We start from the raw sequence: 25,601 nt of genomic DNA on the forward strand, positions 1-25,601 counted from the left end.
CTTCCTGCCCAAAGTACCCTAGTTATCTGCCTAGTTCCAATCCCAGTAACTAACTCATCTCTACCAGGCATCCTGAAAGGGAAGTCTGTCTGTGGAGCCCCAGACTCCCACCCTCTGAAATGGTGCCCCTTATCAAATCGTTTTTGCCTTCTTTATTACACAGCTAATGATATTTATTAATGTTAATGATATACTTGTTATATTTATGACTATTTGCTAGGCGAAGCACAAGTGCATATTTAATTTCTCACAGCAGTGCTTTAGGTGGATATAAATGTCATTATTGTCCCAGTTTATAGATGGGGAAACTGAGGATGATAAGTTGAGTGACTCATTCTAGGTCGCACAGCTAACCAGAAAAAGACGTATTTGAACTGAGATTTCTCCTTACTCACACTTCCTACTCAATGCAGAAATGTGCGACCCCGACTGGACAAGAGCATAGCAATCTTGGATAGAAGTAGAATGCAGGGGGAGGAGAAAGGGGATATGATAGGAGTTAGACTGAGAGCACAGATTAGGACCAAGGCAGAGGGACAAAAAGTTCAGTCTGAAAAGCCAAGGTTAAACTTTCTTTGGGAGGGCCAGAGGATCAGGATTGGGATGATAGGGTCATTTTATTACAACGAATGGCTAATGAATGACAACTACGCCGCGAGATCAGGGTGGCTCTGGAACACTGCGACCCGCACACAGTTCCCACCGCCGCGCAAAGGTCGCACCACCCTAAGCGCTTACGTGCGCTCCGTGACTGCCGCGGCAGACGCGGGGCAGACTGCGGAGGCCGCATGCGCCCTGGTGTATGGGAGCGCGCCCCCTTCCGGCGGAGGTCGCAGCGCCGGCACGGGGCGCATGCGCACACCCGGCGGGCGGACGGCGGCCCCTAGCGAGTGGAAAGGTTTAGGGTGAGCGAGTGGGTCGGAGCCGGGAGGTGGGGCGCGAGCGCGCAGGCGCGCCGGGGGCCGGACTGCCACTCCGGAATCTCAGTCTGCACCGCACTCAGAGCTGCCGCCATGGCTGCCTACAAGCTGGTGCTGATCCGGCACGGCGAGAGCGCGTGGAACCTGGAGAACCGCTTCAGCGGCTGGTACGACGCCGACCTGAGCCCGGCGGGGCACGAGGAGGCGAAGCGCGGCGGGCAGGCACTGCGAGGTGCGGAGCGGGCCGGACTGTGGGTGGGGGTGCGAAGGCCCCGGCGGGCGTCTCTTGGTCAGAGCCATCTCGCTCGCCCCTGCGCCCTCTGGGAGGGGGCCAAGACCTTGAGCTTCATCTCACCAGCAGTTTATTTTGCAATTGAGAAAATGGGCCCAGTGTGGGGAATCGACTTACTCAAGGTCACCCAGTAGAGTGAGGGGCTGCGCCAGGAAGTGGACCCGGGAGGTCGCCCCGCAGCTCATTGCGCTGTCCACGACACCGCTTTGCGAAATGCTATTTCTAGTCTGAGCATTTAGTAACTCGGGGACCGGTTGCTAAATTTGATGCCCGGTGTCTTCCAACAGCTGGAACCAAGCCTTCTCAAAAGGCTGCTGCGGGTCCTAGTGAAGCGGCAGGCCACGCTGCTGTGGGGGGAGTCATGAGGCACTGGCGGGCTCGGCAGGCATCAAGATACACAGAAATGCACGTGCTTGTTTGTGTAGGTCTTTGCTGCTCAGCAGCATTCCACAAATCCCTGTGCCCAAAATGCATCCGCAAATATAACTGAGTGAATGAATGAATGAATGATTTAAATATACAAGTTTTATGCCCTTCCTTCTCAATCCTCCCAGGCCCTCTTTTATATTTGGGAGTGAGGATTGTAAAGATGACTTGTGCAAGGTCATACCTTCTTATTCCTAGGCCAGCACTTTAGCCATAAAGGGTATATGTGAGGAACTGGTAGGCAGCTGGCCAAGGACGCTGGGTGAAGGTGGAAATGGCAGTGAGATAAGCTTGCCTAGGTAGGATCACCCCGCGTGGCATACAGGTCTCTGTGATTTTGAAGTCCCTGCTGCCAGCCAGTCGAAGAATCTTTGGACTGAGGAAGTGCCTTCACTGATGATTTCGGCACATCTGGCCTTGTGCTCCCCTCTAACCTCTGGACAAAGAAACAGTCATTTAAAAGGGTTACTGCTGCCTGGTTGATGTGGAGCAAGTATTTGGCTCCAGCTCGCTCTCTGTAGCTTCTTGCCTTCATTGTAGACCCTTTTGAAATGAAGCCAAGGTTTGGAAAGTCTGGCACATGTAATCTTGCTGCAAGAGTGTGTGAATATTTTGGGATGGCATGGTGTGACCTTATACTGTTTAGGAGAGCCAAGAAAGGGAAAGTGCTGGTAAAGGAGGCCATTTTCTCCTGCTGCCTGGCAGGAAGAACTGTGGTGGTTTTCGGATGATTAGCCCAGGACAAAGAAATTGTAACTGTCCTCTCAAACTTGTATTCTTTTAAAATAACAGCTCCTATTTCACTTAAGTAAATGTTGGTAGCATTAGTTTTAAAAAATCTTTTTTAAAACCTTAATATCTACTATAGGCTAAAAGTGAAAACTGAATGATGACCGTTATGAATAATCTAATAATAGAAAAGACCCAAAATCTATTAATTTTACTGGAGCTTTCAGTAACATAACAGTAGGGTTTATAGACTCTTGAATCAGATTTCAGGAGGAAGTTAGTGAAAACAGTTTCCCCAGGCAGTCTTACTCCTGGAGGAGGAGGATGGAGTCCACACCACACTGTCAAGCCCCATCCCTGGCAGTTTCCTAGACTAAGATTTTGCTTGATGAGCAAGTTAAAGAAGAGGCTTTAGAGTTCTCTGTTAAGAGTCCTAAGGAGAACTGGCTTTTCTCCTTGGGGACCTATTTGTGTATGCAATTTGTGTATTCTGTTGCAAGTGGAAATAATTGCAGTGAAACAGCCAGTAGCTTCTCCTCAAGGGAGCTGAGGCTTGCACTATGGGTCGTTGCTTCCCAGTGACTCAGCCTTTTATTGAGGCATCTTTCCTTCCCTTTAGGTTAGGGAGGAGATGGTAACTGAATCTAGTAGGACTTGTCCTGAGGCATACTGATGAGATCTGTCATCTTTTCCCTTGTGGGTGGTGGTGGTTTCCTAGTGATTAATCTTCCCTTCCCCCATCAGTGTAGTTCATATAGGCCTCATTCTTGACTGAATGACTAGCAGGGTAATTCACTTCACATTTTATTAATGACTGTTGGCAACCTCAATATGAAGCAGTACGCAGAAAAGTGCTGAATTTCAAAGAGGCCTTTGTAGCTTCATGGAGGAAAACAACTGTTTCTTCTGGCTCACTACATAAGGACCATCTCCCCCTTAGAGTGGGAGGGAGAAGACTCTTTGATGAAATATGGAGATTAATCATTGTAACCTACTGGTTGGGCCAACACAACTCTTGACTATCACTCAATAACTACTGTGTAGAGGAGAGATTCTTTCATATATGAATTACACAGTACATAGCATTGGCTTTCACCAGTTAAGTGGCTTCTCCTAAACTTGGTTTAACAGTTGGCCTAGGCATGAGCGCGCGCGCGCGCGCGCACACACACACACACACACACACATTCCTCCCAGGGGACTTAGGAATAGGCTGGTGCTTTGACTATAGCAGAGAGGAACTATGGATGAAGAGATTGTGACGTGATTTTTACACACTATAGTAAAAATATAATTTCATGCAATAAACAGAAGTTTTATCAGCATCCTCTAGGAGTTCTTGCTATGTCCTGATTGTTGGGAGTTCAAAATCTCACTTCTCATAGACCAGAGGTTAGAGGACTGAAATATATTGGTAATTATCAATAAGAGGTGACAGTTTTGCTAAAATGCAAACATCAGGATCTTAGGGTTTAGGAAAATATGGAGTTAGCTAGAGATGGTGGATAAGAGTTGGATTTTGGAGTCAGACACACCTGGATTTTACTCTCTCTCAGGTAATAGCTGTCTGTGACCTTGCATAATTTGCTTAACTTCTCTAGTCTTTTTCTCATCTGATAAGATAGGTTGTAAGGATCGTAACCTCATGAGAGTGTTATGAAGACTAAATAAAACATATACAGAGTACTTAGTCCAGTGCCTGACGGGTGGTAAGCCCTTTATAAATATTAGCTATTATTATTTGCTTTTTCCTGTTATACAAAATTAAATATTTAGTGAAATAATTTTCATTTGGACTACCTGTACAGGAGATTTATATGTAAGAAAATTCTGGCTCTAGAATGGACTTGATTAGCTTATCACTTTGAACTTAAAATTTCTAGATGCTGGCTATGAGTTCGACATCTGCTTCACCTCAGTGCAGAAGAGAGCAATTCGGACCCTCTGGACAGTGTTGGATGCCATTGACCAAATGTGGCTGCCAGTAGTGAGGACTTGGCGCCTCAATGAGCGGCACTATGGGGGTCTGACTGGCCTTAATAAAGCAGAAACTGCTGCCAAGCATGGTGAGGCCCAGGTAAAGATCTGGAGGCGCTCCTATGATGTCCCACCACCTCCGATGGAGCCCGACCATCCCTTTTACAGCAACATCAGTAAGGTAAGGACATACTAAGGTTTGGCTCACCCAGAACCAGGGAATTAGAATCTGGGCCACACTCTTTAGCTTCTATTAGTGTCTGCCTAGTCCCACCAAATTTATAATTTAGGATATTTAATTAATTGTAACCCTTCTTCTCCAAGGAGTAGCCTTCACTTGTGAAAAGATTTAGTTGATCATTTATGTTGTTTATCTAAAAACAATTTGTGGCCTTTAGTTTATATTTCCTCTGTCATAGTTTATACAGCCCATCTGTAGCCCTAGGGCTGTCCTAAGCCATTTGCAAGATAAAGTCAATTGGGAAGAGCCTTGTAGTCTACTTCCCCCCTCCTTTTCTAAGTTATGTGTTCATTTGAACTGTTATTAATCTTTCCAGTAGTGGGTGATGGGGTAGGGAGGGGCAGGATAATAGTTATCCCATTTAAGATCTCAGCTGCATTCTGTGCCCAGGGAAGAGAGCATTATTACCCATCACTTTGACCCCCAAGGGGATGAAAGGGAAAAATAGATGCAACTGTTAATAATTGATGAACTTGGATGTTTTGTTGTTTAGGATAGAAGGTATGCAGATCTCACTGAAGATCAGCTACCCTCCTGTGAGAGTCTGAAGGACACTATTGCCAGAGCTCTGCCCTTTTGGAATGAAGAAATAGTTCCCCAGATCAAGGAGGGGAAACGGGTACTGATTGCAGCCCATGGCAATAGCCTTCGGGGCATTGTCAAGCACTTGGAGGGTATGTACATTTCTCAGAGGGGCCCTCAAGGGATAAACCAGAACTGCCGCTAATCAGGGACTTACTTAGTAGGAAGGAGACCTTCCAGAAAGGGCTGGACACATTGATAGTCTTAGAGATAGTCTAAATTGATTCCTAGTAGAAACAAGCCCTCTACTTTTCTCAGTGTCTTCTGCAGAAGCAGAGGCGCCCTTAACGCTGGGTGCTTGCTATATGTGCAAAACCTCAGGTCCCACTTCAGACCTGATTTAGAAGCTGTATCTGTCAACTCGGGTGATTCAGATACACATTAAAGTTTGAGATGCCCACTTCTAGACTAGGATTGCCAGTTGAAACTACTGATAAAAAATCCTCCTTAATCACAACCTGGTACAACTTCACACATGAACCTCAGATTTGCATCTTAAATTGTTTCACTCGGCCTAGAGGCCCAGATGTGCTGATTTTTGGCCAGCTGGATGGACTACATAGGATTTTTGAGATTAAGTCTTGCTTTGCTGTGGGCTTCTGGTCCCACTTGGAAGAGATAAACTGTAGTGGCTGAGAAGTAAGTATTGGGGACATTACTTGGGTGCTTGATTCATAACACAGATCGTTACTATTATTACAAATATTAGAAAGGGTGAGTGTTTTGGTTTAATTCCTATCAAAGCCATTTGTCACCTAGAAGATAAACAGTAAACTGGAAGGGTGGTGTGGATTCCTCTCTTGCTTGGCTGATTATGATGGGTATTTTTAGGTCTCTCTGAAGAGGCTATCATGGAGCTGAACCTGCCAACTGGTATTCCTATTGTCTATGAATTGGACAAGAACTTGAAGCCCATCAAGCCCATGCAGTTCCTGGGAGATGAAGAGACCGTACGTAAAGCCATGGAGGCTGTGGCTGCCCAGGGCAAGGCTAAGAAGTAAAGGCAGACTACTTTCCCAAGGACACCCTCCCTGGCCATCCCATTCCTCTGTATCTCTCCTCTGCACATGTCACACTGACCACATCTGTAGGCATCTTAAGTTGTAGCTGCAGATGGAGACCAGTGGCTCCCAGTTTCATTTTAGCCATTTTGTCTTTTGCACCCACTCGCACCCACTCCCTTCATGCAGTCTAGTTAGAATCTCACTCCTGGGGCATGGGTCCTCAGTTTAAGCGAGGGAAGACCTTATCCAAGAGAGATGAAAAGTAGTAACTCCGGTTTTTGCTAGTGCTTTGTTTATTACTAAGAGCCTGCTTGAGTAGTAGATAGGGAGGAGTCATGCTAAAATGTGACCAATAAGGAGAAGCAAGAGAGCCTGTTTGTGTCCCCAGGAGCCACTCCTGTACTATTCCGTAGTTTTGTCACTGGGGGGGCTCTAGTCATTCCAGTGGAAGATGAACACATGGTGATTCAAACAAAATATTTCCTCCCTGACCCTAGAGGAGCTGGCTCCAGAAGATTGGGATCAATCCTAAATGTTTACGTGTTCCATTTACTTTTACAAAAAAAGATAGTATATATATAGAGAATACAAAAAAAACAACAAAAAAAAACCACCTGAGATTTCTAGTGGCAGTTGAAATATTCCCACATGTGGTCATCACAGAATAAGCCATTCCTCACACCAGTGTGGGATAAGCACCTTGACTTGTAAGGTGTATAAATTCATCCTGCTGTGTTTTAGAATCCCTCCCCTGCCTTATTGTTTTATGGCAGTGAAATGTCTCTTGATCATGTCCAGGTGTATTTTTCACTGATTTCTGAATCATGTCCCAATTGCTTGGCCCTGCCACTTGGGCTCAGTACACATTTTGAGCATAATTACTAAATCTTTTTTCCAGATCAGTATAATAAAGGAGTGATGTGCAATATTTTCTGTTTGATGTGTAATATCTCATCTGAGGAAATCATCTTGAACATTCAACTTGAAATGTCTCTTATTACCCAAGTTCTTATATGACGTATTAAGTACTTTATGACAACCAGTCACAACCTTATACAGCTGGATCCAAAATTGTGTTTGTAGCACTAGATTTTCTTTCTCAGGTTGAAGAGATGAGGATCAGGGTAGGCCAGTCTTTCTGCCTGAGCTCTCTGTACCTGTTGCCTCTATATAGCTTCTGCTCAGTAGTGCTGAGCAGTACCCCTTAACTGGAATATCAAATTCTGAAACTATTATGTCTTCTTTAGAGTAAGGTAAAGGCTTGACCAGATTTTTTAAATGAGCCTTTCCTTTTCTATTAGTAACTTGTAGCTTTGATTTACACCTTTCTTTTTGGTCTCTAAAGTTTTAACCCTGTCAGTCAACTTACTAACATCCTCAAAAATTACATATAACCTCATACCATGACTTGATGCAAGGAAAAAGGAGTATAATTAAATTATAACAAAACTGGGAAAGGGCACAGCTTGCGTTTACCTTTTCTGGTCACTGGAATGGAATGTGAGAAAACCCATAAGGCCTTTCTCTTCTGTTAGGAAGAAGTAACATCTATTAAGCTCCTAAGCGCCTCTCTGCCAGCCATTGGGTGAGGCATATTACATGCAAAACCTCTAATCCTGACAAGCTCTCAAAGGGCTGGTATCCCATTTACAGAAAAAGAAATGGGCCACAAAAGATGTAGAAACTTGCCCAAAGGTGTACTACTAAACACTGAAACCCAGATGAAGGATGTTAGTTCCACTAAATCAAAGTTTTTTTTTTTTTTTTAAATTTAAGTACTTTTAAGCATCTTGCTTTTCAGGTTTAGTTTTTTTCATTTGATCTACCCTAGAAAGTAACCCTAGGAAGATCTTTGTAATTTAAGTCACCAACAGTCTGCTGGATGTTAGTTTGCTTAGCCTGTACTGAATCTTAAACCAAGTTGGTAGGTTTGTTTGAATAAGTGCTCTTGACCCAAGTCAGACTGGATCAGCTAGGATTAATGCTACTCTTGTGTCCTGACATCTCTTGAGTTTACAGCAGTCTCCATTCCTTACAATTGGAAAGGTTCTGACTAGAACTGCCATGTGGGCAGGAAAATAACAGTCAGCATCATTTACCATTACCACTAGGAGGACAACATTTACTATCCCTCAGAGACAGAGCTTTCTAATCAAGAAAGCACATCAGAATCACTCAAGGAGCTAGGAAAAACCCAACCATCTGCTCTGGGTTCACCCCTGAAATTCAGGAGCAGAAATAGGGCACTTGGTTTCTTTCTTTTTTTATTTCTCCACCTTTAAAGCTTTATAGGCAATTTTGAAGTTTACATGACCTAGGCTGAGAACTACTGTTCCTAGGCACAAAGAATATTCTTGCTTCTAGAACCAATTTCAGATTAGCAAATATCACTGTCACTAAACATTGTTGTTTTGGTATAGCTGTTCAGTCCGCTCTGAATGCACTCAAATTTTTTATTGAGCATTTGCTATGTGTGAGTCACAGTACCAGGAACTGGAGATTCGAAGGTAAGAGAATCTTGCCCTAAATAAAAACTCAGGCTAGGAGGGGGAACAGGAACCTAACTAACTTGTAAGGCACTATTGGATGGTTAAGGATAAGAACATCTAACTTGGCCTGCAGTAATCAGAGAAGGCTATAATCTATAACCCAGTTATTTTAAATGCTCTTCTTTATGTCTTCCCCCACTAAAATGTTAGCTCCACAAGAAAAGGATTCTTTACTGATTTACCCCCTAGTTCCTGGAATAGTAGTGGGCAAAGTAATTGTTCAATATATATTTACTAAATGATGTAAAATAAGCACTCATAATTAATGAACCATTGTCAGTTTAGAAAGCCTCTTAATTACATGCCCACTGTTCTGTTCAATGCTTGAAAAAGGCACCTGTACAGAACACCTGGGCTTTACAGTAAGACAGACCTGGGTTTGAACACTTCCGCCACTTGATGTCTGTGGACTTAAGGCAAGTTAATTTTTCTAAGTCTTAGTTCTCTGTAAAATGGAAATGATTGCTACTTTCCAGGGTCACTGAAGTTCCGAGATAAATAAAATGGCTAATGTTCTTTAGAGAATTGGTAGCATCTTTTTACAGGATAAGAGGGAGAATCTAACCAAAATTTAAAATGTGCATATTCTTTAACCCAGCATTTCATTTCTAGAAATGTGTTATAGAAGAATCAGAGGCATGCATAGATATATGGAAGATGGCTTTTCCCTGTAGCATTGTAAAAGAAAAATCTGCAGGGTTTTATAATACCTACCAATAAGGGACTGATTAAACAAGCTACATCTAAATGTCCAGCATATGGTCTAGCATTTAGTAGGTACTTCATTGAAGGTAATCAGACATATAATAATAATAATAAACTATAACAATATTGGCATATATTGAGCACTTTTATGCATTTCTTCCTCATAATAATCTTATAAGGTCATATTATTCCAGATGAAACAGACAAATAAAAAGTAACTTGCTCAAGTATCAATGTCAACATCCAGATTGTTAATAGTAAAATTTTGCAAAACGTCACCATTGGGGGAAACTCAGCAAAGTGTGCAAGGTATCTCTGCATCATTTCTTAAAACTACAAGTGGACCTACCATTATCTCAAAAATTTCAATTAAAAAAAACCACCTAACCTGCTCAAGGCTAGAACTAGAGGATGCAAATCTAGTTGAGCTGACTCCAAAGCTTACCCTCAACCACTGTCACAACACAGAGAAGACAGTGGCTCCTTGAATAACACCTCAAGGAGTGACATAATTCATTGTTCCTTCTATTCTCTCTGCAACTTCTCCATGCCTAACCCTCATGCCTTCCTCATTCTCAAACTTATGTGTTCATTCCTGCTTCTGCCCTTCATCTGGGCTTCCCTTTCTGCCTTGAATATATCTTCGCTTTTCTCATTAATTTCTTTTACCTCATGTTGCAAATCCTTGCCTGGCCACCTCACATGATAGTGCTGTCCCTCTTTTCAATTCAGATTTAAAAAACATTTCCTAGAGTACCCACTATATCAGTTACAGTGTTTACCAAGTTACTTTCAGAACTACTAACATGCTACCTGAATCACCATGTGTCCTTTGTTTTTTACTAAACTATAACCTCACTAAATGGGGAAAGTGCTTGACCCAGTGCCTGACACATGTAAGTATTCAATGAGCAGAGTGTTTAAAAGAGAACATAAAAAAAAAAGATCAGAGATTAGGCTTTGTCCAGAACAAGCAAGCACTTGACACATGTAAGTTAATGGGTGCCATCAGGCAACCTTCTGCTCCAAATCATGACACAGTTTAGATTCCTTTCCCTATTCAAGACAACAGAAACCATAAAATCCTTTTAATAAAAAAGGTTTTTTGTTTTTTTGTCACAGCAAAAAAAATACATATATTTATAAGACTGTCAGGAGGATGAGGCTATTTCCAACATTATACATTTTGTTTATGGAGCCTCCAAAAGAGAAATTTTTCACTCAAGAGAATGAAATCCATTGAAAGGTTTACAAGAAAAATGTTTCACCTACATAGGAAGTCTCTGGCAGACTTTTCTAAAGGTGGTTGCTGGCTGACTCCAAATGTTTGAATAAAGACAACAGCACCTTACTGAAACTTTCATACATATACTCTTGGAAACAGCTTACCCCTCCTTGGGGGTAAACTGTGACTTCTTAGGTCTGCAAAAATTCAGGTTGTACTCGGGCCACTTTTCGGAATTCTTTGGTGTGGGTCTTAGGGCACTGCATCTCACACCAGCTGATGGGAACCATCTGGACACCTAAAAGGGAAAAGCTGGTATTGGAGCTGGTACCCCGAATATTTGCCTGAGATCCTTCTCTTTTCAGCTGGGTATGAAGTGAAGTGTCACCAAACTACCTAGTGAACCTCACCTCATAAAGAAAAAACTTGTTTATTCCACTGACTTACGGAGGAATACATAAGATTTACATAAGGAGAATCATTCTAATCTCAGTAGTAAATATCTACGCTCATACAGCTTCCTAAACAATTATAAAACAAGGGAAACAAGGGAGAACAATGGATTAAACCATAGCTCCCAACAATAGGTAAGCATGTGGAAACATGAACCAACTCACCTGCTTCACTGTGGGCCACCACCACCCCTAGCTCATTTTCAGCAGTGGTCAGGAGGTAGTTGGACTGTGCATCACCTAGGGAGATCTGGTCACATAATATTGGTGAAGGAAAATGAAGGGTTATAAGTCTTCCCTCTCATAGCCACTTCAGTTGTTTCTCTACTTCCATTTCTTTTGACAAAGGACAAGTCTGCTGGGAATAAAGGATACCACTTTGGCCAAGACAATGTCACCTGGGCGGAAACTCTTATAAATTTCAACCTGTAAAGAAAGAACAGGAATGTTACGTGAAAGCTCTAGATCTGGTCTACCCGAAACCATTAACCCCTCTGGTACAGCCAGCCCACTTTCTAATACCAGAGGGTATAAGTCATCATTACTCAAGTCAATCAACAACTTTTATTGCTTTTATAGCATCATCATATACATGAAAGATTCTGGATCCAGTAACCTGATCAGGAATCTGACTTGAGCAAAAGGTACTATAAATGGCTCTGAAAGGGTCCCGGGTAAGTCCGAGGGAACAGTAATGAATAAATACCTGGCTTCAAAGCAAAGAGTAAACTAGCCCCTCTCTGGTCAACAGAATGAACAAAAATCATATGGAAAGTGACAGTAAGGTAAATTCAACACTTTCCGGTAGGGGACACTTTCAAATTTTTTGGACTCTATTCCCACAGATCTTTGATATTCACTGGCATAATTTAAAAGGATTGAGATTCCCAAAGCCATAGGAAAAAAAAAAAGAACGAACCAACAACCTTGTCTTTTTCAGTAGCTCGGACATCTTCCTTGCTATAAAAAAAGAACAGAAAAAATGAACAGAAAAATTAATTATCTGTGAAAAAGAATTATCCTGCAGCTGTCCAGCAGACAAAGAGCTACACGAGTAGAGAGAACAAGCTATAATTGGGATCCAGCTGTCACGCAAAGGAGCAGGGTAGAGAAGCATCATCAGGCCTCACTGAGAGAAAACCACATTTCCCATTCTTGGATCACACAGAACAGCAGTATCAATACATCTGATTATAGAAAAGCATATCAGATTTGGTAAGAAAGATAAGGAACTTTATTGCTGTAGGAGAGCTTGAACAGAAGCACTATAGAATCACATGGAATCGTGAAGCTGCAAAGGGCCTCAGAAATTAAATTACCTGGCTCACAAAAATTGTCCCTTCTCAAAAGAAGCCACAGGGGAAAAAAAATCTACCATTTCACACATTAACCTTTGTAATGTTCTACAATCCTTGGGTTTAATTTATATTAAATTTGGGAAAGGAAGGTACTTCCTAAAATTCTTTCTACTCTGATATGAATCATCCTATACTGCTAATCTCCAGCTTAGGACAATTCTTTTTTGCTGTATTCTTAAGCTCTATCTAATTAAATTTTCCTTTTGTCCTAATTCATATATTATAGTATTTTCTTTGGATACTACCTGGGGTGAATCGAAGCACTAAGAGGATAAGTATGAGTAGCAAGTGTAATTATTCCTAAAAATTCCAATCTCATTCGAGGTGCTAAAGCAAGTTTGAACATAGGAACACTTCTTACCGAATAGTTCCTCGAAAAGAGTTCTTAAGTGGTGTGGACCCCACATATAGGATATGTACTTTGGCAAAGCGCGAATTGATACTAGAGACCTGTGAAATAGAGAAAAGATCATCATTAGAGTGTTAGCAGTTGTCAGCTCAAGGAGGCAGCAATAAACTAGGAATGACCAGGATTTTCACCCAAGTATAGTAAGTAACTCCTAAGTATAGTAACTCCTACTTATCTCTGCATAAGTGACAGATAAAAAACAGCTAAGAGCCATTCTGGCCAACTGAGTTACTGCAGGAATTAAAGGAAATAATATGGTATGGATTCTAAAAAATACATAAGTCTAACATAAATAGACACAGGGCATTATAGCAAATCTACACCTTTAACAAAGGCCTGTATAAGCGGACAGAATTTAAGTCTACATTTTAGCTGTTGCATATCTGGATCGTCACCTCACCAGTTATTTTCACAGTCATGTCACACATAGATTTTCCACTGGAGCAACTTATAAAGAAAGAAACTAAGAACTCGAAGTTAATTTAATCTGGGATGATATATTACAGTTACTGATCATTATAGCATTAATTTGTACTTCCCATGAAACACCTTAAAACCCTTTACATGTAATAAGGATGCTATAATAGTAAAGTCTTTTGCTTCTCTGCAGAAAGAAGTCTCACTTCAGATATTCAAAAATAGGCCTCCATACTTCCCTTCTGTGCTTGTTTCCTAGACACAGGTAAAACTACATACTCAGGGAATCTGCTCTGTGAAAAAACTATGCAAGCCTGAACTTGGCTACATTCATCATTATCCTAGAAATCTCTAGAAAAGCACAGTCCAGTAAAACTTTTGTGATGACAGAAATGTTCTGTGTTGGCCAATATGGCAGCCACTAACCACATATGGCTATTAAGCACTTGAAATACAGCTAGTGTAACTAATGAATAAATTTAAAATTTTAATTTACTTAAATTTAAATGGCCCTATGTGGCTAGTGGCTACCATACTGAACACTGCAGTCCTACAATGATCATTTCAGCATTGGATGGTTGTCCTAAGCTGAGAGGTTAGGACTAACTTACCTTACAGGTGACAATAGCCCCCACATCTGGCAGTAATTGGGACTCTGTTTCTCTCATCACAGACACAACAGGAAGCTACAAAATTAAAAAACAAAACAAAACAAAACAAAACCAACAACACATGAGTATCCTGGCTAAGTTTGGGTACAGGTATTTGTGGTTTGAGAGTGATATAAATGCCATGGTCCACAACTGAAATCACGAGGACAGGTGGACTACAGATTCGTTTGTAGCCCAGGGCAGAAAGCCTTAGACATTTTAGAAAGTAGGAGAACCAAGGGGGCCATAGGAAGAATGCTGCTAGAAGACATAATCTGACCATTTCAGATTAGTTCTAACAAGTTTTTGGTTATTTTCTTTGGAATTTCTTGGTATACAACTATATCACCTATAATCATAGATAATTCGACTCTTTCTTCCAAAGCTATACTGCTTCTATTTCTTTTTTATGGTACGGATTAGAATTTCCAAATTATGTTATATAATAGTGGCCATACTTGTTTACTTCTAGTTCAAGGGAATACTTGTAGTTTTCTCTTTGAGCAAGGTATTGGATGTCGGAATTAGATAGTATTTTTGAACCTCATCTTTCATTAATTTCTCCTTCATTCACTATGCTTCAGTTCTCCTGCCTTCTTCCAGTTTCACCAACTCACTGAATTTCTTCCTATCTCAGAAACTCTGTTTAACCTGTTCTTTCTGCCAGGACAGAGTCCTCTCCACCCACCCAACTCTTATGTATCCTTCAGATTCTTGTTAAATGTCACTTCGGCTGACTAAGATGGATTTGCCTATGATATGTTCTCATGATACCCTGTAGTATTCTTTTAAAGCAGTCATCTCCTTTGTAACCATATATTCATTTGAGCCTTTACTTGTTTACGATTTGTGGCTATGCCCCTTAATAGCAAAGACCATGTGTATTTGGCTCATTACCATACTCCTAGAGGTCAGTACTTAGCCTGGCACATGAACATGCTCAACAGATATCTACATCTCTGAAATAAACTTAGGAATGTTAAGGACATTCCCAAAACTGATTAAATAAAAAGCCTCTCATTTTACAGATGAGGAAGAGCCCAGAGCCAGAGAGTTTGTTTCTTACCTAAAGCAGAATCAAGGTCTAGTTTGCCAGTACCTTCTTTCTACTCTGCTACCTGTCCTTAAGCTGCTCCTTCAAAGGCTGCTTATCTGAACCTGAGTTAATTCTAGATCAGCCTCCGGAACTACGGAGCATAGTATTACTCATGCATTCAACAAGCAATAATTGAGCAGTTATCTTGTGCTAGGCGCTGAAGGTATGGTGGTGAGGCCTGCTTTAATGATCTTGAGTCCAGTAGGGAAAGAGTCTAATGGGGACATACTACTGAGTGTTTAATTATATGCTGAGACAAGTGCTTGAAAGGAAAGGGATACAATTCCTTGTGAGTGTTTAACAAGACAAACAATAAATAAAAAAACAAAACTCCTTTTCTCATCTAATGGGTCTAGGAGGTCTCCCTGAGAAAGTCAGAATTAGGTTATCTGAAGGATAGGTAGAAATTCAATGGGCTAAGCAGGAGAGGCGCGTGTTCTGTACAGACAGCGTTTGTACAAAGGCTCTGTGGTAGGAGAGAACTTAGCTCACTAGCGACATTGAAAGAAGCCTGTATATAACTAGACTGCAGAGTGAGGTGGGGATAGAGATGAAGCCAGAGAAGATTCAGACAGGATTCAGCGCACTGAAGGGCTGAGCTCGCCTCTGTTCTTCCTCCAACTTCCTCCCCTGAGTGTCAGCAACACAACCAAGCGAAACCAGCACAACTGGTCTGTGCAGGCTAAATAAATGCTCAGCAGCAGGGACCACAGCTGGATGAAACATAAGAAACCAACTCTTCTACTGGTGAGAAACTCAAGACGCGTCCGCAGTATTATTAAGGACCGCAGAATCAAGGTCAGCCTAAGGGAAAGGCAGAGACAGAGGAGACAGGAAACCGCCCTCTTTACCGCGCCGTTCTCGCTGCTCTTTGTCATGCAGCCAGCAAGCGACGAAAAGATGTAGCCGTGTCGGGTGTAGGTCCCGCTGCCCGGGCTGCCCTCCTCCAAGTTACACAAACGTTCGCCTGAAAAAAAAACATTGTATCAGCCACGGACGCCCAGAAGCTGTTGGCCATCTAGCCTTCCTTCCTCTGTCCCTCTCCAGGATTCGCTATGGGTACCGTTCACTTACCAGGAATGCAGTACCTCACGGGTGGCGCCATGGCTGCCACCAAACGCCGAGAAAAACAAAGCGGACTTCTCATTGGCCAAAATCCAGTTCATCAGTAAGAGACACGCCAATTGGTGCATCTGTCACATGACCACTGGCATGCTTTATGAAAAGTAAACTACATTTCCCAGGTTGCCTTGGGGGCGAGTCCGGGGGCGGGGCTCCGGAATGCTGGCGCTTGCGCTTGCGCCTGTGGTTGAGAATGGGCTCTCAGCGGGTCCATGTCTGCAGGATGTTTCTGTGGGCGGCGGGTCATGGTTGGCTGGATTGAGCCGGGCCGGCCCGGGGCGCAGAGCTGGACCGGTTGGCAGTGAGCGGAGGCCGCGGGATCGATTTGGCTGATTGGGGAGTCAGCAGGCGGCAGGTAAGAGCGAAGCCGCGGCCTTTGCTCTCCAGTACTGCCCCTTTTTCTAGGGTCGGGCCCTGTTCCGGGGCCTTACAGTGAGCCCGGCTTCCTGCTCTCTGCTCGCCCAGCCCTGCGCGTCCGCGTCCAGCTCTAGCTGGGTAGAGTGCACCCTCCGGGCAGCCGTAACTCGCGAAGATGGAAGGAGGTCAACCAACCCATCTCGCCCATTTCACAGATTTGCAAACTCAGATCCAGAGATAAAATTTAAATTGCCCAGTGTGTCGAAGATAGTTTAAGGTAGAGCCCAAAGAGGAGCCCAAAGTTTTGACTTCCAGTCCATCGCACTTTGACCATGTCACCCACACTGAGAAACAAAACCTTTTTCCAGTTTTTGTAACTGCAGCTTCTCTGACTGTCGGGTACTCTCAAGAGTCGTGTGGGCCTATCCTTAACTTTTTCTTTTCCTAGCATGTTAGTCTGGAAGGGAAGTCTGCACATGAATAAAATGCTGCCCTTACTGCTAACTGACACCTGCAGCTTGAGATTGCGAACACCCTGAGAGCAGCATCTTTGTCCAAATGAGATTTGCTACGACTTTCATCGGTTTCCTCTTCTGGTGGCTTTGGAATCTGTCCTTTCCTGTGTACGCCCCCACCTCTATCCAGTTTTTCCCTTGGGAAACAGATGGTGACTTAGAGCCTTGGGAAGAGGAGAGTGCCATGGCCTGCAATCCGCTCTAATCTGGTGGCAGATGTCACTATGGCCTGTGGTTACTACTGAGGCATCAGAGTGTTCAGGGTTTGTTCTTGGGGTGATAGTGAAGCTGTGCTTTGCCCTGTTTCCTCTTCTGTTCCTTCTGGTTACCTCCCCACGCCGATACACAGTTTTTCAAATTCTGCTTTACCTCAATTTCCTGAAATGACAACTCCGTATATTCAGTTATGGCCCCATAGACTACATATCTCTTCCCTGGCTTCCTCATAGCCCCTATACCTCACTAGCTAAAATGAGTAGGGGCTTGGTTTCAGTCTTTGTTTACTCAAATCTCCTCTGAGGCTCTATATCTACAAGCTTTCGGTTTACATGTTTGGGTTGATTTCTGATTGGACTTGTTTTCTAAAACGCCTTCTAGCTCTTAAATGCTATCATTCTAACAAGAAGAATGATAGCAGCAGACACTTACTTACTCAGTGTTATCCTAATGGCAGGAATGTCCTTGCTGTAATTGCTAGGACAGATAGACATCTGACCAGCCTCTCCACTTCTGCATCCCAGGTCATTCATTCAACAAGTATTTATTGAGCACATCCATGAGGCAGGTATTGTGCTAAGCACTTTGTAAACATTTCATTTATACTTTACCAAGTGTATGCGTGGAATCATAAAGGGTTAGAGCTGGAAGGGACCTTAACATTTACTTCTATTTCCTCACTGAATGGGAACACAAGGAAATTGAGTCCTGGCAGAATTTGGTAATTTGCCCAAGGTCACAGAACCACTTAAGGGCGGAATTGAACCCTAAGTAGTCAAGTTGTGGGGCAGATGAGAGTTGGTAAGTCTAGTTCTTGAGGCAGGCATTTTCTGTAGAGTTAAGGAATTCTAGAAGTGGTTGTGAACAAACCAGAAAGTGGAGAAACTGAGAAGAAAGATTTTTTTTTTTGTAGATAGGAGGGATACTCTATAATTCATGTTTATGACATATGAGGAATGTGTCTTATTTGCATGCTATTGCTATAAAAAGTATTTTAGCAAATAGGAAACTCTTATTAACCATAGTAAGGGAATGAACAGTGGTTTGGACAATCGAAGTCACTCGATTTGTTATGGGGTAAAATGTTTTATCTCCCTCTTATATTTGATTGTGGTGGCCGTATACTATTTTGGAAATTAATGCTTTAAGCCAAATCATGGTTCCAAACAATAGCGGTCCAACACAAAGGAGTTAGGAAGTTTGAACTTTTCCTTTTTCTCTCTTCTACACTGCCTTTTAATTCTCTAGCTCCTAGGAGGTGATGATAATGAAAATGACCAGTGTCTTTATCCTGGTGCAGAGAGTAGGTCCCTATTGAATTGTCTTTATCTGCTGGCCTTTTCTGCTGGATTTCTTTTTCCCTTAGGTCATTACAGGGTTTATGGAAGAAGGTAATTAAGTGGGGTTTTTTGACAGGCCTCTTGTGGTGATGAGCCAGTTTGCAAGGGGATTACCTTGCTCCAGTTACTGAATTGAAACTATCCCTACAGTGGAGCAGCCTCCTCCAGTTTCTGCTGGGTTTTGAGCTGCCTGTTAAATAAGTCATTGGAGTTGCTGAGGACAGTACTTGTCCTCGGGGAAAATCAGATAATTTCTTTTCTGCTAAGGACTTTAATCTGCAGAGTTGATGAGACTATCATCGAAAGAATCTGTGTTGTCTATGGCCATGCTACCCTGAACAAGCCTGATCCAGTGTGATCTCAGAAGCTAAGCAGGGTCGGGCCTGGTTAGTACTTGGATGGGAGACCACTTAGGAATACCAGATGCTGTAGGCATAAAAAAAAATTTTAAATAGGTATTGTAAACTGACAGAGTCCTTGCAATCTGTGAAGTCAACCAAGGGTTGCCTCACCTAAAAAAAAAAAAAAAAAAAAAAAAGAATCTGTCTTCTTTTATGGGCAGCTGACCTCTTGTGGCTGTTGGATGAGGCTGAAACCATGTAGAGGAGATAAAGGTACTTGCAGAGGAACTGTGCAAAGGGCTAAAGAGCTGGGAAGACTGGTTGAGAAGTTTGGTGCCAAGGGCAACAACTACAGAGAAGGCTCTTGAGTGTTCAGCTAGAACAGGGCTGGGAAAACTCAACTGAGAAGACAGGCCTTGTGGTCTTCATGAGCCCAGCATAGAGGCCCCTCTTCTACTGCTGGTAGTGTTATTCTTCTCTGAATACCCGAAGTTATCTTGGCTTCTGTATCCTTGGGATGTGGCTGGGACTGGAATTGGAGAACGAAGCATCTTATGTCACATAGGGGGTAGTTGAATTGTCCTGACAGGAGACAGGACTCTCATGCTACCAGATTGGGTCTGGTGGCCTATAACATCAGCCCAGAGGGAGTAGGAAGGATAAGTATCTTTAGCTAAGACTCAGAGGTAGGTGCAGGGTCCACATGCTGTGCATGTCTCCCTGCCACTTGGCCTGTTCCTTGGTCAAGAGCAATTTTTAGGAGGTAGGTTGATGGGCCAGGACAGGTAAGGACCCCGGGAAACCTCTGCTACAGTGGCCATGACCACAGAGACACAGTGGGCACTTTTGTGCACGTTAGCTGTGTTCCACCCGGTGGCCTGCCTACACAGACAACTCCAAAGACCCCACTTTGGCTTGGAGCTGTCTACCTCTCCTTCACCTTTTTGCTGTGGCTCTTTATTCTAGGTGTGCATCATCTTGGATTTGCTGTACAACCACGTGATGTAAGTATGATTTCTGCCCGCTCAGATCCTCCAGACCCTACCTCCTGTAATGGGTTGAGACACTGGCACCACACATTCCATAGATGTGAAGTGACTTTCCTATTTCCCACAGCTGGTGACTGGCCTAGCTGGGCCTTAATCTTAGGTGTTTGCCTCTAAACTGGTGCTCAGGCTCTCCCCACTGTTAGGGTAGGGAGGGACAGGACCCAGGCTGGCCACTCACAATAGTGTTCTCTCTTAGGAGCCATGCGGGGCCAGTGGAGCCTTCTGCTGGGCCCTGCCCGCCTCTGCCTGCGCCTCCTTCTGCTATTGGGCTCCAGGCGCCGCTGCCCGCCTCTGCTCCGGGGCCTGGTACAGCGCTGGCGCTATGGCAAGGTCTGCCTGCGTTCCCTGTTCTACAACTCCTTTGGGGGCAGCGACACTGCTGTCGATGCTGCCTTTGAGCCCATCTACTGGCTGGTGGACAACATGATCCGCTGGTGTGGAGTGGTGAGTGATGCCTAGGGAACAGGAAGAGGGATGTTTTGGGGTTTAGAGAGACATGTGTCTGATGAACCCATACCAGCCCCTACCCCAGGGACATTCCTGAGTTACTCTGGGCATTGGCAGACTCTCTCACTGCATCCACCTGACCTCACTGGTGTTGGCAGGTATTTGTGGTGCTGGTGATTGTGCTGACCAGCTCCATCGTGGCAATTGCCTACCTATGTGTCCTGCCTCTCATCCTTCGAACCTACTCAGTGCCACGACTCTGCTGGCATTTCTTCTATAGTCACTGGAACCTGATCCTCATCGTCTTCCATTACTACCAGGCCATCACCACTCCACCTGGATATCCACCCCAGGTGGGTCCCTACAGGGGCTTGGAGGAGGGAGGGCCGCAGGTCCTGGGAGCCAGTCCCACCCAGCAGTGAGGAGGGAGAGTGCCTTGGTATCTTTTGAGGTATGAAAATTGGTGCTGCCGTAGTTGTCATGATGCTTTTCTCTTTGCACAGGGTAGGAATGATATCGCAACAGTCTCCATCTGTAAGAAGTGCATTTACCCCAAGCCAGCCCGAACACACCACTGCAGCATCTGCAATAGGTGGGTTTTGGTTTTGCTGTCTGTGAACCCCAGCTGTGGCCTTTTTAGCCCTAGGACAAAACACAGACCTGGAGTTTGATAAGACATTTATGAAGCACCTGTCACATGCCAGGCGCTGTGCCCTCTGTATCATGAGACCTGGTCCTCAGGATGGTCCTGTAAGTTAGTCATTATCACTACTTGTGGAAACTGAGGTTCAGAGAGATGAATTACCTTATCCAGTATCATGTAGCCAATGAAGCAGGGTTTGAAGTAAAGCCTGGCTCTCTTCAAAGTCTGTGCCCTTTCCACCTCAGCAGGATGCTGGTCCTTGTAGGAAAGGATTGGCACTGACATCTCAAGAACCTTGGCCACCGTAACAGAGCCTGTGTCCCTCCCTCACAGGTGTGTGCTGAAGATGGATCATCATTGCCGTATCCTTTTATTATCTCTTCTGCCTGAGGCTGCTGCCTTCTTTAGCTCCAGAGCACTGCACAGGGTTAAGGGCCACAAAACTAAGGTGTCTCGCATAACCCTACAGAGAACACTGGGTTCATGAGAAATTAGTGGAAGAGGAGCTGCGGGGGCTGACCATCTCCTGGGGGAAGTAGGAGGCTTTCAGGTTCTCTGGGACAGATCTCCTTGGAGCAAGACATCTCTTCTAACAGCTCCTTCTTTTGTAGACTGTCATGCTAACATTTATTGGATGGAAAGAGGTGTTTGGGCTTCAGTGGTTGTCCACTGGGTATACCAGATAGAACCGTTGGTCTCCTTCTGCTGTCTCATACAGATGTATGGTTAACCTCAACTAGGTTGAAGTACTGGCAGGTTCAGTACTTTACTGAGGGATTTCAGTTTTCCTGATTTCTTGGTAGGACTTTTGAAAAGCTTAAGTACTTTCACCTCAACCTCTGGAAAGTCCCTTATTTTCCTGCCTTTGGAAAATAGTTCTTGGTGACTGGGAGCCCTGGGCTTGGGTGATATAGTCACAACATGAGGATGAACCATGGAGGCCCGACACCCTGAAGTCGTGTGTTTGATCTTGTCCTTAATCCTTCCCCCACCAGCCTGGCTAAACAACTGTGTGGGCCACTACAACCATCGGTACTTTTTCTCTTTCTGCTTTTTCATGACTCTGGGCTGTGTCTACTGCAGCTACGGAAGTTGGGACCTTTTCCGGGAGGCGTATGCTGCCATTGAGGTGAGCCCATAGTTAGGAGTGGGACAGCTCAGTGGAGCACTTTGGGGTGGAATCTGTCCCTAAGGAGTGGGGCTGGTAGCACTTCCATGCTAGAGGTCCGAGGGTATAACCAGCACTGTTTTCCATCCCCTTAGAAAATGAAACAGCTCGACAAGAACAAACTACAGGCGGTTGCCAACCAGGTGGGCTGTCTCCACCCCACTGCCTCCTGCTGCTCAGGCCAGGGGCCATAGAGTTGCAGAGGCAACTGGGGCCCACCACTGGTTGAGTTGTAGACTGGCTGATGGGGCAGCTTGAGACTGGATCAAGGGAGTTCTGGAAGGCTGCCTGCATTGGGTAGACTAAGTGGCCCAAGGGCACGCTGAAGTCCCTGGTATATGACAGTTTTTGGCTCTCTATCCCATTTTCACCTTCTTTGGGCTGAGCAAGGACTCTGCCTTGGTGATGGCCTGAGCAGCAAGGAGTCTGTGTTAGTCTGTGTACTGGGGCTCCAGGGGACAGATACCAAGCTTGGCCAGTCTGATTATCCTTTACTCCCGGTCTGTCTGCATCTGCGTCTGGATCATCCCTTCTCCCCATGCCTTGTAAAAATACTTATTCTGAGCAGATCTTGGGCTAATGATTGTACCTCTGCTGCTCTTTTGGTTTTTAGCGGAGCTCAGTCATTATGTTGTAAGTTTGGGTCTGGTCCACACTCTTGAGGAGTGCAGCCACACAGTGAAGGAGTTCTAGCTGGGGAGTGGCGTGGCTTCCCCTGGAGCCCCATTTGTGTTGTCAGATCTAAAGGCCCAGGGTCGGCTCCTCCTGTGCTTTGCCATTCTGTTCAGACCTGCTCTGCCCAGTGTTTGTTCACATGATGCCGCCGGGCTTGATCCACCCATCTGGCTGCTACCCTGACTCCTCTGTGGCTTAACCCCCTATTTTCTCATCCTGGGCTTGGATCATTTCCCTGCCTGAAGGTGCTGGGGGCTCTGATAGAGATCAACAGAGCAAATGAGCCAGACATTGCTGTTTTCTTTTTCTAGACTTATCACCAGACCCCACCACCCACCTTCTCTTTCCGAGAAAGGGTGACTCACAAGAGTCTTGTCTACCTCTGGTTCCTGTGCAGGTATACAACTCTAATTTTGGACAGCTTAAGGGAGGGGCAGCTTCAGAAAAACCTTTTTAGGTCCCCACAGGGACCTATCCCTGTGTGAAATGCTGCTCTTCTTAGTCTCATTTAGGTTGGAAAAGAGTCAGTATTTCATTTTCTTTAGCATTTTGGGGCAGGGAACACTTAAAAGTATTGATGTTGTTTGTTATGTGCCAAGATAAATTAAACTCCTACCTAAATGGTAGGTGACTACATTTTATAGATGAGGAAAACTGAAAATTAGAGGGGTGAAGTGATTTGTTTCATGATAGAGCTAGGAATGGTAGAGCTGGAATCTGAACTTTGTGCCATCCTACTCCGGCCCTGGTGCTTTTACTACCCTCCAGTTTCCCAAACGTTAGTATTTTAAGAAATACAAATCTCTTGGCACATGTTGGTGCTTTTTCATTGATGCTTTTATATAGACATAGTGCAATAAAAGTTCATCTAGGGTGAGTAGTCTGTGAGATTAGACTTAGGCAGAGAGGTCCTTTGCCAATCATTATTGCTCAGCTTAATTTCAAACATAGCTTATAACCCTCTCTAAGCTACCCACCAATCTTTGTCCCCTTTCTTAGTTCTGTGGCACTTGCTCTGGGTGCCCTAACCATATGGCATGCTGTTCTCATCAGTCGAGGAGAGACTAGCATCGAAAGGCACATCAACAGGAAGGAGAGACGTCGGTTGCAGGCCAAGGGCAGAGTGAGTAGGGCTGAGGGCTGGGGCTGTGGGTGGGTAACTGATGCTGCCATTCTGTAAACAGGCCATGGTCAAGGGCCAACTAAGGCAGGTATCATAAAAGGCCAGAACTTGCCTAGTCGAGCTTCAGCTTAGCCAGTTTAGGCTCGAAAATTAGAAGGGGATAAAGTAAAAGGGCTTTGTAGAAACATGTTTTTCTTGGCCCTAGGTTTTTAGGAATCATTACAACTACGGCTGCTTGGACAACTGGAAGTTATTCCTGGGTGTGGACACAGGAAGGTAAAGTAAAACACCTACAGCCACTAGCCAGCCACATGAGTGCTTGAAATGTGGACGATGTACTGAGAAGTTGAACTTTTAATTTTTATTTTCACTAAAAAGGCACATGTAGCAAGTGACTACCAAATTAGACAGTGCACATCTAGACTTTAGGAATAGAGATCATTGCTCATTGTGATTTAAGTAGCAGATAAGGCTTACAAGTAAAATAAAATCCCGAGAAAGCTGTTCCCAAGAAGGGATCTCTAGGTAGGGTAGGCGGCCACCAACCACCTCTTATTTGTATGGCAGTGTCTGGAGTTCAAGCCAATAATTTCTGGGATTGAAGTAATCTATTCGTGACAGAGATACTAAAACAGTAAATGAAGATAGCTCCCTCAGCCCAAGAGACAAGGGGAAATCATTTTTAAAATTGCAGTGACTGAGAAAGTAGGCAGCCATAAGTACTTACCCGCTTCCCTTTCCATCCTCGTTATATTTCTGGTTGTCACTGTGCTTGCAGTGGCCCTTAGAAGTTTAGCTCAAAAACTCTAAAGACCTCCAAGGCACCAAAGGGCACTTTTATTTGAGAAAATCAGGACTTCTGTTACCTTTGTGATTAATGCCAAGGTAGCTTCAGATACCTTGCTGTATCCTTGCTAAGGAAAGAGGATCAGGAAGCCCATGAACTTTTGGAACTCAGAGACATTTTTTTCTTCTCTTGTAGGCACTGGCTGACTCGAGTGCTGTTACCTTCCAGTCACCTGCCCCATGGGAATGGAATGAGCTGGGACCCCCCTCCTTGGGTGACTGCTCACTCAGCCTCTGTGATGGCAGTATGAGCTGGATTGTATCAGCTACAACTTGAGCATTGTCCTGCTTCCTGTGTTGTCTCCAAGGCCTCCAAGGATAGCTTCTTGGAATCTTTGAGCAAAAATTGCCAGTGGGCCTGCCTTAGGTACTATGCAGGGACAACTCAAAGACCTAACTCCTGGCCAGTGCAGAAGCAAAGTGTGACGTGGAAAAATCCTAGGACTGATGTCCCTTTACTCAGGCAAACAGAAGTTCCAGCCAAAGACTGGAGATTAGGCAGCTAGCAACCTCGCTGGGTGCTGACCCCAACCTCCAGGTTACAGTACTGGGGCTGGCCACCTCTTCCACTTGTCTGAGAAAACACCTGAATGATCAAGCTGAGATCCTGGCTTCTCAACAGGGCAAAGATATCAGGCCTACTGCTGAGGTCACTGCCACTTCTCACATGCTGCTGAAGGGAGAAAAAATAAAGGTATTTGATTTTTAAAGATATGTAGCTTTTCAC

General features: G+C 44.2%; 3 protein-coding genes and 1 pseudogene across 5 annotated transcripts; 3 read left to right on the forward strand and 1 right to left on the reverse strand.

The window, feature by feature from the left end:
* The first annotated feature begins 962 nt into the window (after window positions 1-962).
* Window positions 963-7,099, forward strand: PGAM1 (phosphoglycerate mutase 1). Its single transcript, XM_016164218.2, has 4 exons — window positions 963-1,152; window positions 4,251-4,525; window positions 5,079-5,259; window positions 5,999-7,099. The coding sequence occupies exons 1-4, from the start codon at window positions 1,014-1,016 to the stop codon at window positions 6,166-6,168; spliced, it is 765 nt and encodes a 254-aa protein (XP_016019704.1). The 5' UTR covers window positions 963-1,013; the 3' UTR covers window positions 6,169-7,099.
* Window positions 7,100-9,557: 2,458 nt separating this feature from the next.
* Window positions 9,558-16,179, reverse strand: EXOSC1 (exosome component 1). 2 transcript variants are annotated; one of them, XM_016164219.2, is made up of 8 exons: window positions 16,107-16,179; window positions 15,884-15,999; window positions 13,898-13,972; window positions 12,822-12,910; window positions 12,029-12,062; window positions 11,478-11,528; window positions 11,268-11,352; window positions 9,558-10,948 (listed from the first exon to the last, which is right to left on the reverse strand). In XM_016164219.2, exons 1-8 carry the CDS (start codon window positions 16,177-16,179, stop codon window positions 10,842-10,844), a joined length of 630 nt encoding a protein of 209 aa, XP_016019705.2. In that variant the 3' UTR covers window positions 9,558-10,841. The 2 variants fall into 2 exon arrangements, with proteins under 2 accessions (XP_016019705.2, XP_016019707.2); XM_016164221.2 differs by lacking the exon at window positions 16,107-16,179 and having other exon boundaries at window positions 12,022-12,062.
* A 150-nt stretch (window positions 16,180-16,329) lies between these two features.
* On the forward strand, window positions 16,330-25,588 carry ZDHHC16 (zinc finger DHHC-type palmitoyltransferase 16). Of its 2 annotated transcripts, XM_016164215.2 has the most exons (12): window positions 16,330-16,509; window positions 19,890-19,927; window positions 20,169-20,416; window positions 20,578-20,772; window positions 20,923-21,011; window positions 21,396-21,424; window positions 22,058-22,191; window positions 22,326-22,373; window positions 23,217-23,302; window positions 23,905-24,028; window positions 24,234-24,304; window positions 25,011-25,588. In XM_016164215.2, exons 3-12 carry the CDS (start codon window positions 20,174-20,176, stop codon window positions 25,123-25,125), a joined length of 1,134 nt encoding a protein of 377 aa, XP_016019701.1. In that variant the 5' UTR covers window positions 16,330-16,509; window positions 19,890-19,927; window positions 20,169-20,173; the 3' UTR covers window positions 25,126-25,588. The 2 variants fall into 2 exon arrangements, with proteins under 2 accessions (XP_016019701.1, XP_016019703.1); XM_016164217.2 differs by lacking the exon at window positions 22,326-22,373 and having other exon boundaries at window positions 16,331-16,509.
* Window positions 18,899-19,017, forward strand: LOC118604531 (annotated as a pseudogene).
* Window positions 25,589-25,601: the final 13 nt, after the last annotated feature.

The sequence above is a fragment of the Rousettus aegyptiacus genome, unplaced genomic scaffold (genome assembly GCF_014176215.1).
Source record: "Rousettus aegyptiacus isolate mRouAeg1 unplaced genomic scaffold, mRouAeg1.p scaffold_m13_p_6, whole genome shotgun sequence".
NCBI lineage: Eukaryota > Metazoa > Chordata > Mammalia > Chiroptera > Pteropodidae > Rousettus > Rousettus aegyptiacus.